The sequence below is a fragment of the Seriola aureovittata genome, chromosome 17 (assembly GCF_021018895.1).
Source record: "Seriola aureovittata isolate HTS-2021-v1 ecotype China chromosome 17, ASM2101889v1, whole genome shotgun sequence".
NCBI classification, from domain to species: Eukaryota; Metazoa; Chordata; class Actinopteri; order Carangiformes; family Carangidae; genus Seriola; species Seriola aureovittata.
Window position 1 is genome coordinate 24,154,899 of NC_079380.1, and position 11,591 is coordinate 24,166,489.

Genomic DNA, 11,591 nt, shown 5'->3' on the forward strand with positions numbered 1-11,591 from the left:
GACTCATTACTTCTGCACATGTATTTGTACAAGACACAAAGTATGCCCTCACTTTTCAAACCCTGTGTTACCTTACCTAAGGTTGTTGTGGCTACGACATGCCAACTACATTTTTCAGGTAAAAAAAATGTATGAAAATGAATATTTACAGTTTTATTTACATATAAGATCGTCCTAAAAAAGACAAAAGAATTGATCAGTCAAAAAATTAGACAGTAAAACGCAGTATTCTTTGTAATAAAGAGGCAAATATAATATTATATATAATTATATATATATATGTGAAAGTATCAGGAATCTAAGGGCTTCGCCGAGAGAAGCAGGAGACACAGGAAAATGAAGCAGAAACAAGTGGAAATATTGGGCAGATTTTATTTTGCTTGTTTTAAGACAAATCTTAAAGCACATACGTATGAGACCATAAACCTCGTTCAGCTGGATGTTTTTACAGTTATTTGACTCCTCTGGCATCATGAAACCTCCTATGAGAGGACAAAGAGAGAGAGGAGAACAGGGAGGACGACTCCGGCGGCTGGACCGACGCTGGAGGAGCCTGAAAAGGTGACGAAGCCCGGCTGGTTGGTGGAGATGTGGCTGTTGATCCAGGCCTGATACTTGGACACACGGGTGTAGCCTCCTGGGGCATTGGGTTTAGCACAGGCGCTTCCAAAACTCGCCACTCCACCCTGGACCCACCTGGATCCGGTTTTACTCACCATGGGGCCGCCTGAGTCGCCCTGCACAGGTGAAACATCACGGTTACTATCACCAGGAAATGTGTCAATACACTGGAAACCATTAAACTCAGTAGAGGAAGACGTACTCAGATTCCTCGCTAACGTAAAAGTAGTAATACCACAGATTAAAAAAACACAAGTAAAAGTTCACATTATGCATTATATTATTGAATTATATATACTTATTATTTTGCTAAATGTTTGTAGTGATCACAGCCACATTGGCGCGTACAGGGCTTTATTTTACGGCACAAGTACAAAACCACTTTTGTTAGTTTAATGGCAGAAAAACAGGCGCATGATTCAAACGGTGGAGCTCAGTCTCCTTATTAATCATGTTAATCGAGTGTAAAAAGCCTGGTGCGCTTCCATGTTGACAGATTGCTATTGTAATGGTGGAGTTTTGAAAAATATGGAGATAAATAAATGATGAAATTATCGTTATCATTGTAAAATTGCAGCAGTGACAATATTTTTATTTACTTTTTTATTACTTTCTGTCTCTTGGTCTCAGTATGTTTGACTCGCCTGATCTCTTGGTCCTGCCTCTCTTTCACTTTCTGTAAGTAACATGCTGTCTAATTTTACTGCTGAAAAGTTTCTGTTTTTGTTTGTTTTGTTCTGTTTTTTGCTCCTATTTTCTGGGACTACACGTTGACCTGTAGTGAGAGGGTTATTGTTTCATGTGACGTTATGTAATAAGCTGTAGCTGCAGCCTACACTTTAAGCCAATACTGGTGTGTTTTATTTCTATGCTTATTTACTATGTATAGATATTAACAAGGACTATAAAATAAAATTGAATTGAACTGAACTGACTGCCAGCTTCGTCTGCCAGCTGTGTATTTGGGTTCATTGGTATCAGCACATGCAGTTCAGCATCACATTAAGTCCTGTAATGTGTCCAAGACGTACGGCAGCGTTAAAAAATCATATTGTGATTATTTTGGCAGATATTGTGATTTCGAATGATCATGTTCCTTTACGCCTGGAGAATATGATCTGTAGGTCGGAGCGTCTCTGTGGCACTTATGGTGCTAACAAAGCTCAACAATGTGCCACATTTTACCTTCATCAATAAAATGAATAAAGCTCCTGTGATTTGGATATTACACTTAGCCATGTTGAGATTTGGATTATATTTCAATTAATTGTGCAGCTCTAGTAACAAACAGAGTGCACACACACCTTGATAATGCGCCCTTAAAATAACAGTGAAATACTCCGGCATTGACCTCAGCTTTCTGCTGCCTGAAGACAGCAGTACGCCGACAGTGCGCCGACAGTGCGCCGACAGTACGCCGACAGTACGCCGACAGTGCGCCGCATTTAGCTGCATAAGACCATGCGTCGTTGCATGTCGCCACTTTGAGCCTCTTTGCACTTTTCTTACTGGTTTTAACAGACGACATCACATCACCCCGATCCTTGCTTTCCTTCATTGGCTCCCTGTTTGTTATAAAATTGATTTTACGATTTTACTGATCACTTTTAAAGCTACATTACAGAGTTATTAACCCCAAACGAGCCAGTACGCAGCCTTAGATCCTCGGGCTGGTCCTTCTGGTCGTTCCAAAGTCGAGGCTTCATGAGATAAAGCAGAATCAGCAACTTCTTTCGTATCACTTTGTAAAACTCATTTTTATAGACTTGATTTTATATTCATATGTCATGTCTTTTTATTGTCTCCCCATCACCCTTTTATTGCTTTTATTGTGCTTGCGTGCGTCTGTTTTTATTCGACATCCTGTCCCGCTGATTGTCTAACTGTACCTTCACGGTGTCATGAAGGTAAAGAATAATGTGAATACAGAAAGGTGAAAAGCTTCTGGACAGACTCACAAAGCAGATGTCCTTTCCTCCACTGGGCACACCGGCACAGATCATGTTGCTGGTGATTCCTCCGTAGACTTTGTTGCACTGACTGTTGGACACGACGGGAACGCTCACCTCCTGCAGGCTGTAGGGGTAAGGAAGGGGCTCTGACAAAGAGAAGAGAGATTAGTGTTAACAGAAGTGAAGGTCTGAGACCTGAACGTTCTTAAACCTTAAAAAGAAAGTCCTACCTCTCACATGTTCTGAGATATGTTTGTTGGATCAAAACCTGATCAGATTAGAAGTTGGATATCCACAAATATCCAAGTACAAGACAAAAACTAGCACTGAATGCATCACAGTTCTCTGGGAGCTTGTTCCGGAAATGTGAGGCGTACAAACTGAATGCTGCTTCTCCGTGTTTTAGATTCGATTCTGGGACAGGAAGCAGACCTGTCCCAGACGACCTGAAGGTCTGGGTGGTTCATAACGAAGCAGCAGATCAGAAATGTAATTCACCGCTTTATAAACTGCTTTATGATATGAGCCACTCTCTTGGTCTTAGTGACCAGTAACTGGATCAAGCTCAGGTCGGGTCCAGACATAAAGAACACAATGTCTTTCGGGTTCAGGTCGGGCTCGGTTAACACCACAGACTGTAAATAAAGTTGGACGTAGCCTCTGTGACGTCACTTGATAGGTTTTCTGAAGAGTGGTTTTGAAGCTGCTCCACTGCGGCCATCTTGGCACGCCCTCAATTCTCCATAACTTTAGTCCTTAATAAAATGTAAACAGGCAAGTTTCTGTACCAGGCTGTAAACATGTTTATTTCTGCTGTAAAGTTGGACATTTTAACATGGGAGTCTATGGGGACTGACTCACTGTTGGAGCCAGACTCTAGTGGCCGTTAGAGGAACTGCAGCTTCTGGTTCTTCAGTGTTGATGCTTCATGTTTCAGCCTCGGATGTTTCACCAAGGCGATGTCGTTGTTAAAATTGATGCTGTTGTAGGATGGATGCTTGATGACCATGGTCACTGAACGGGACTGCTGGTTAGGGCTCGTTGTAACTGATTGCTTGTCACGTCCGAGGTAAACCACCAAACCAGAAGTGCTGGTGCTGAGAAAAACAACATGACAACGCATGAGTGATGGAAGCAGTAACAGATCTGCTGCAACTGTGAATAAAGACATTTGAAGAAATATGATTTACTCATTCTTCTTTTTACGGAGCCATATTGTTTTCAGGTTGTCCGTCCTTCTCATTCTTGTGAACACGATATTTCAGTAACGCCTTGATGGAACTTCTTCACACAAACATTCACTTGGACTCAAGGATGAATATAGTTTATCTCTTGTTTATTAATCTCTTTGTTTGGACAGGTGAGGTGCTGAGGGACGTGTCAGAGCTCACCTGGGGAAACACTGAGCACCAGTCAGGACCCACTGGTTGTTGATGAGGGAGCCTCCACAGAAAAATATGCCATTCATGTACAGACTGGCCTGCCAGGGCCACGCCCCCGGCACAGCGCTCTGACCCCCTACGATCTTTGTATTGAGCGGGGCGGTGCCACAAACTGGAGGGAAACATTCAAAGTTCATGTGATCACTGTCGGTCGGTGCTGTTTCTGTGTGCTGTCATTGGTGGAGGTCTGTCAGATTACCACTTTGGTCCAGACTGAAATATCTCAACAACTATTGAACGATTCATAATTGAATCTCATGCAGACGTTCATGTTCCCCTGAGGATGAACCCTTGTGACTTTGGTGATCCTCTGACTTTTCATCTAGCTTCTACCAGCAGGACAGGTTTTCATCTAATCAGCAAAATATATCTCAACATTTACTGAATTCATTCTTATGAAATCTTATGCAACTATTCATGGTCCCCAGAGGACGAATCCTATTGACATTGAATGAATGAATGATGAATCCCTTTGACCTATTGAATTGTTGATCCTCTGATATTTCGTCTATCTTACCAGCAGGTCAAAGTTCATATCTACTCAGCAAAATATCTCAACATGTACTGATAAATCCATGAATATCTGCATAAGTTATGCAAACATTCATGGTAAACATGGTAAAATTCATTGTGGCACAAAAATATTGTAAATACGATTTAATGAACTTCTGACTATTCAAACCTGGACTGAGAAATTAAATGAATGAACAACTGTAAGAAAACCAAACTCACCACTTGACTGTGCGTTGTTTCCTGTGGGAGACACAATAAATGAAACATTGACTGATAGAAAATTACAGAGAAGAATGTGTTTCTTTGTATATTCAGATCAAATGTTTGGACGTAACCTTTCTGGGATGTCTAGATCTATGATTTCTGCCATCTGACCCCGCCCATATGCACAAACTTATTTGATTGGACTGCAGAAAAGCCACACCCCCTTTTTTTCAGCAAGCATGGCCGACCAAGAGGCGAGGAGGAATTTGAATCTATCAATTATATTGTTAAAGTTCATCATTTGTGTTTTAACTTAACATGAGGTGTTAAATTACTTAAACATGGTAAAATATTACATGAAATATACAGATTTTTCAAGAAAATCTGTCCATTGAAACGGTCGGGGGATGTAGAGCCCTGGAAGGGAAATGAGGAAATACCGCTCTGATTTGATTTTGTAATACTTTAAAAAAAAAAAAAAAAAAATAGTATAAAATATATATAAAATGTATTTTAAAGCATCACTTTATTGGTTGATACGAGTTAATCATTCAATCATCAATCTCATGTTTTTTGTTGAAAACTCATCGTCATTTTTACTATTAGGTGGATTCTCACGTTGAGTGGACAGAAAATAAATAAAATATTATAATAAATAATTTTTTATTGATGTTGATTAATAAGATCAATGTAGAGAAGAAATCCTCCATTACAATATTTTGTGTGTGTGTATGTAGTTGAAGTATTGAAGTAAAAGTAGGAGCAGTTTTTATGGGCGGGTTGTAATATTGCAGAATTATATTCTAGAAACAACGTGTAGAGACTTTTGACAAGATATGCTATGACATATAGTTACTTTACTGCACTGCTGTCCATAAAGAAAACCTTTGCCCATGATTACGGTGCCCAATGTGACGTATGAAACTCATTTGTGGGAAACAGGGTTATGTAATTTACATTAAACATGATGCATAATGTTAATCATTTAACTTAAGCTGTGTTTGTTGGCGGACTTTGTTCTTTCTTCAAGCTAAGCTAAGCTAAGCTAAGCTAACCAGCTGCCGGCTCTCAAAGAGAGTGATGCTAATCTTCTGATCTCACTCTCTGCAAGAAAATGAAGAAGTGTATTTCCCAACATGTTGAACTGTTCCTTTAAAGCTGAGGCTGTTTTGAGAATAAAGTCGTAATTTTAACAAAAAAAATTATAATATTATGAGAATAATTTTGTAATTTTAGGTTGTGTGTTGTTTTAGAGAGAAATATGAGGAACGTGGAGCATCCTGTGAAGTTCTACTTTAGGTTTCACCAATAAAGAGATACTTCATCTTTTGGCTCATCATCATCATCATCATCATCATCATCATCATCATCATCATCTGTTTGATGGTTGATGTAATATTTAGAAAAAGGTTTTTTTACATTTTACATTTTTAATTCTTATAATTTCAGATTTCTTTCCTCAGTGTGGCTCTGATACTCCGTCCTACAATCCAGTGTCCCTCGATGGCTGAGGTGGAGGAAATATTCACAACCTTTATTAGTTTATTAGTACCAGTAAAAATATCCTCAAAGTCACAGTTGGAGGCGTCTCTAAGTTCCTCTGTTCTACCATCATAAGAAGTTATTTATTTTACATAAAATACACTTTTCTATTGAGTTTTCACTGTTTGTCTGATGTTAGAATATAAAGCAGTTTGTGTCTCTGTAGTTTTATGACTGTGTATGAATGACTGTAAACTGACCACACAGGGAAAAACACTGTAAACACACAAAGACACTGATACATGAATAACATGAATGAATTGTCTGGATTTATATATTTAATACAAAGTTTTACTGAAACAGAAAAGTCATTCTGCTCTATTCAGATTTCTTAAAAATACAAGTCAGATGATCAACACTGACACTGTACTGAGACCAGCTTTACGTTTTACAGAATATTGACCAGCACCCACCTGTAACCATGAAGGCCGACAGCACGGCAGCACAAAGCAGCTTCAGCTCCATGGCGACGGTCTTCAAACTGAGTGTGGACACACAGAGCGCTCGAGCAGAGTCTAGTGGAACAGGAAGGCGTGACTAGAGATGTGAAGGTTTTTAAATACCTGCACATAAACCACCCCACCCCACCCCACCCCACCTCACCTCACCTCACCCCACCCCACCTCACCTCACCTCACCCCACCCCACCCCACCCACAAACCAACTTTTAGCTGCAACAACAATAAGGAAAATAGGAATAGGAAAAATTAAGGGTTAAAAATGAACAAATGAATGTGAAAATGCAGGAAAATGTTTGAATTCTCTTTATATTTCCAGATTTTTACATTAATTTATTTATTCTATTAGGCTATTTATTCCTCGTTATATTTCCACATTTATTCACTTATTCTTTTACAGATTTATTCTTTATTTTATGGCACTCCTATGACTATCTCAACATAACGTAATATTTATCTCGTTACCTCGAGATAATTGATAACTGAACTTCTCTCGAACTATTGGGATAATTATTGATATTAACATTATTGATCTTGATAAAAAAAAAAAAAGATTTGTGAGTGTGGCTTTTTCTCAACATCTGTATTTATCAGCTGTTTTCCACTGAATAAAAAAAACCAAAACATATTTTTCAGATTTAGTTTATCCCACAATTTCAAAGGATATCATCGTCTCCGTAAATAAACGTAGAAAATCACAAAAAAGACAAAAGAAAGACGCTTCTTATAGCGGCAGAACTTGCCTCATAATTATCCGATTTTTTAGTTTCTTCTGTATAAAAGTATTTTTCTAGACGTTGTCGCTACATCCAATAAATAAAGCAAACAGGAAATGCTCATAGCAAATTTCAGTCTATTTAATTATCCAAAATGTAAACGAATATAGGCAAAAAAAAAAAAAAAAGTAAACAAAACCAAAAAAAATGATTTACACTCCTTCAGTTCAGAGGGAAGTCAAGTCAAATTTTATTTACATAGCCCAATGTCATTTATACAGCATGTTGTATAAGTTGCATAGAAAGTATGATGCTCAGAAAGAAAAATCCTGATAGTTTAAAACATCGGTTTCCTCCCCGTGTTGCCTGTGGCGAACACTGAGAACATTCAGGCGATTTGTCCAGTTTAATACCAAAATATTTCCCTTTGAATCAAAACTATTTAACATGATTAAATAAAGTAAGAAAAGTATTTAGATACAAGCAAAAAAACTGTTTGTTACAGTAAGTACATAATCATTCATAAAAGCCTTCATACGTCATGTCATCAGTTCAGATCTGCCCACATTCAGGTAGGACTGTGGCTGAAGACTCACACATACCTGAGCAAGCACCTGCACTGAGCGTGTGCGAGCCGGTGTAAACAGGAAGTAGATTGTCTCCTCTGCAGTTGTAGCATTAAAACAGAGAATGTAAGTGAACAGCAGCTGCAAAGACAACAAGGTCAGTAACACTGTCATTCATCATCATGTTGTATTCACCACTGGTAGTCCAGGCTGATGAGAGCCAATCAGGAGAGACCGTGGGTGTGACCTCATCGTTTACAGAGGTCTCAGTTTCTGTGTTGTTACTTCCTGGTTTGGTTTTGGATCTATTTCTAACACCGTTATTAAAAAAATATCTCGTGTCCAATTGTTTCATGGCGTTGGATCAAAGGGGGCGTGTCCCAGACAGTCGACCAGGTTTTGATTGGATGGTTGGTCGCAGATCTGTGGTTCTTTGGGAAACAGCGTCCCCTGAAGGCACCGCGGGTCCGGAGCTGTCGGGCCAGTTTCCATCAGCATGGCTGCAGCGTGTTCTTCCTCTTCTTCTATGGTGCTTTTCTCCAAACCTCCTCTCCAGAAATATAGGTGGCTTTGATGTCGAGGGTGTCATCGAGCAAAACGAGGTCTGCAAAACACGTGTGTGTGTGTGTGTGTGTGTGTGTGTGTGTGTGTGTTACACAATGAACACTGCAGAAAAGAAATGTAATGTGTGTTTTTCATAGTGCACTGATGCAGCAGATCCAGACCTGCGTCGGAGCCGTAGTCCAGGTTCCCCTTCCTGTGGCTGATCCCCAGAAGTTGAGCCGGATGGAGGGAGGCAGCTTCCAGAGCTTCTTCTACACTGCAGCCTGTGAACACACACACACACACACACACACACACACACACACACACACACACACACACACACACACACACATATATATAAAAAGACAATTCAGAAAAGATGGAGGATCCAGAGTTCCACCAGCTTGTGGATCCGTGAGATGAAGAACCGAGGACGACCTCCTCATCATCGTATCAGTTAATATCGATGTGTAACATTTTCATACAAGCTGCCGACTCTGACTCCCATCGACGTTTCACTGCACCGGTTCAGAGGTGGATCCACCGACACACACTGACCTGAAGCCTGTCTGAAGTGGCGGACGCACATGTCCATGGTGGCGATGCTGCCGCTGAGCGTCTTAGTGCCTGAGAGACACAGAGAGAAACTACAGTGGAGTTCAAATCGATAATCAATCCACGATAAATCCTCATTATTGTTTGTACTGCTGACAGATCGTCTGCTGTGAAGCTGAGGGGAAAGCGAGACCTGCCACGTAAGCGTGGAGACCCTGGATCTCGATGACCTGCTGACCCAGAGTGTGGCGTCCGGGGGGGAGGCCCATCGCTGCGATCGCATCCGTCACCAGAACCAGACCTGAAAGTAACAAGGACACGTCACCGCTCTGACCAGCAGGTGGCGTCACGAGTCCGAAACTGAAGACACAAATATTCTGTTTGCACATTTTATAGAGAAACTTTCTGCTGCACAACGTTTACCTGACAGCTGCACTCAGGTTATGATGCACTGCTACAGGTTAAACTTATAAACTATTGTAGTGATTAACATCTCATACATACTTATATTAATATACTTTATTTAATCAGGAAGTCACACTGAGATGGAGATCTCATTTACAGGTGAGACATGAGAAGAGAAAAATCAAGTAAATATCAAAAGAAGAAACATTAACAGCAGAAATAAGAATTTTCAGCGATTTAAATTTACATTTAGATCTGTATTCATAAATGTGTTTATATAAACAGCGATCAGAGTGTATATTTATTGTTACACTTTTAAATATGCATTAAGATACAGAACCAGGTCGACAATAAGACGACGATGTAAACGCTCAGAACTGCAGGTTGGAAAAGATGAAATCAAACAAAAACACACTTTTCTTTGTCATATTTGATAATAAACTCAACGTTTTTAATTTTGGACAAATAAAACAAGAAATCGACAGATTCATTTAGATTAAAAGGCCTTTTACGGTATTTTCTGCTCTTCTGTAGACAAAACAATTGATCACATAATTTATTTTTTTAATCAGAGTTTATTTTTATTTATCATATATATTTTTAGTCCAGATTTTTTTTATTGTGATTATATCTTTAAAAACCTACTTCACTGTTTATCTTTATCAGCATTCCTCTGATCAGCTTTGCTCCGGTTCATCAGTGTGAAGGAATGACTGTATCTGTGTATATATATATATATATATATATATATATAATAACCTGCTTCCTCTGTAAACACAGCGAGCAGAGTCGCTGACGGAGACGTGCTGATGGTGTTCGGTCTGTTCTATTTTCATTTCCTCCCTAAACACCCGGAGAAAACCCAGAAGCCTGAACAAAGAAAACAGCAGCTGCTGCGTTCACTGGTAATGATGAGTGGCTGCACTGGTCTCTAGACGGTGCTGGTCTTCAGCTGCGAGCACAGACTGAACACACAGCACAACAAACCAGGCAATCATCCTCAATAACGACGCGTCCACGGTGGATAATTAATCCTCCGCAGTCGAGCTGCAGAGAAAACGACGACAATATTCAACTAAAGCTGCTTCTGCCTGAACTTCAGGGGAGTTATGAGCTTATTCCTATTATTTACAATCATGTGATCGTATCCCTCCGCCACTCAGACTAGTTCCAGGTTACATCCCTGTTTATCCAGTAATGGCTAAAAAGTGTTTTGTGAGGTCACCCCTTGACCTTTGACCTTTAGCCACCAAAATCTTATCAGTTCATCCTTGAGTCCAGGTGAACGTTGCTGCCAAACTTCCAGTTACTGAGATATCGTGAAAACAACACGGCCTCCTGCTCCGACTGTCGCGGCCACGGAGGAGTAAAAAGTTTTATTTCTGTTAATTTAATATAAAAGTGGCAGAAACTTCAACAAGCTTGGTGGGAACGTACGTGGGCCCTGATCTAACACCACAGAACACCCTCTACAAACAGTTCCACTTCATAATATCAGATTATGAATATTACGAATATGATCATTAACTAGGAACTTGTTTTTTCTCTTCATTTTTTTGACCTAATTTTATTCTTCGTCACTGTATCTGCTGTTTTTAGTGTATTATTGTTTTTTGATCAGTATCGAATGTTTTACTTTCACTTTAGATAAAGCGGGAACTTGTCATTGTTGTTATTATTGTTATCAGTAATTTTACTTTTGTTTGTTTTTGTCATTATTTTGTCGTTCCTTTGTTTGCGCTTGATTTTAATGAACATTGTTGTTTTGCATTATGACGTCATGTTTACCTGAGCGGAGCCCAGGAAGGGAAGCTACTAGTGGCTAATGGGGATCCAAATAAATAAATAAATAAATAAATAAATAAATAAATTCAAGCTCAGTCGTCGTCCCTGAACTCTCAGGAAGAAGCAGGAGAACCAATGAGAGCAGAGCACGACCTCTGACCTGAGGGGTGAGCTCTGTGGGCGATGCGTAGAGCAGCAGGGTTGGTGTGGATCCCGTCGGCGATCATGCCGTAGTAGACCGTCCTGCCCGCAGGGACCTGATCACTGGTCAGCAGACCCACGATAC

General features: G+C 39.9%; 2 protein-coding genes across 4 annotated transcripts in view; both read right to left on the reverse strand.

The window, feature by feature from the left end:
- Positions 1–369: 369 nt before the first annotated feature.
- On the reverse strand, positions 370–6,739 carry LOC130184781 (serine protease 1-like). Its single transcript, XM_056400804.1, has 6 exons — positions 6,688–6,739; positions 4,748–4,768; positions 3,965–4,127; positions 3,463–3,670; positions 2,580–2,717; positions 370–737 (listed from the first exon to the last, which is right to left on the reverse strand). Exons 1-6 carry the CDS (start codon positions 6,737–6,739, stop codon positions 483–485), a joined length of 837 nt encoding a protein of 278 aa, XP_056256779.1. The 3' UTR covers positions 370–482.
- Positions 6,740–7,674: 935 nt separating this feature from the next.
- The window catches only part of amdhd2 (amidohydrolase domain containing 2), a 9,841-nt gene continuing 5,924 nt past the window's right edge, over positions 7,675–11,591 (reverse strand). For all 3 annotated transcript variants that reach the window (XM_056400572.1, XM_056400571.1, XM_056400570.1), the window contains exons 8-12: positions 11,466–11,591; positions 9,309–9,416; positions 9,119–9,187; positions 8,740–8,841; positions 7,675–8,618 (exon numbers count right to left, since the gene is read on the reverse strand). The exon at positions 11,466–11,591 is cut by the window's right edge and continues 19 nt beyond it. In XM_056400572.1, coding sequence (XP_056256547.1) covers positions 8,539–8,618; positions 8,740–8,841; positions 9,119–9,187; positions 9,309–9,416; positions 11,466–11,591 — 485 coding nt within the window. In that variant the 3' untranslated portion in view covers positions 7,675–8,538. The remainder of the gene's footprint in view (positions 8,619–8,739; positions 8,842–9,118; positions 9,188–9,308; positions 9,417–11,465) is intronic.

Excerpts from the sequence above, each read along its gene's own strand:
- LOC130184781 (XM_056400804.1), bottom strand. The coding sequence starts at position 6,739 with ATGGAGCTGAAGCTGCTTTGTGCTGCCGTGCTGTCGGCCTTCATGGTT. Across the intron at positions 4,128-4,747 it reads AAACAACGCACAGTCAAGTG|TTTGTGGCACCGCCCCGCTC; the intron begins GTGAGTTTGGTT and ends GTTTCCCTCCAG. Across the intron at positions 738-2,579 it reads GAGGAAAGGACATCTGCTTT|GGCGACTCAGGCGGCCCCAT; the intron begins GTGAGTCTGTCC and ends TCACCTGTGCAG.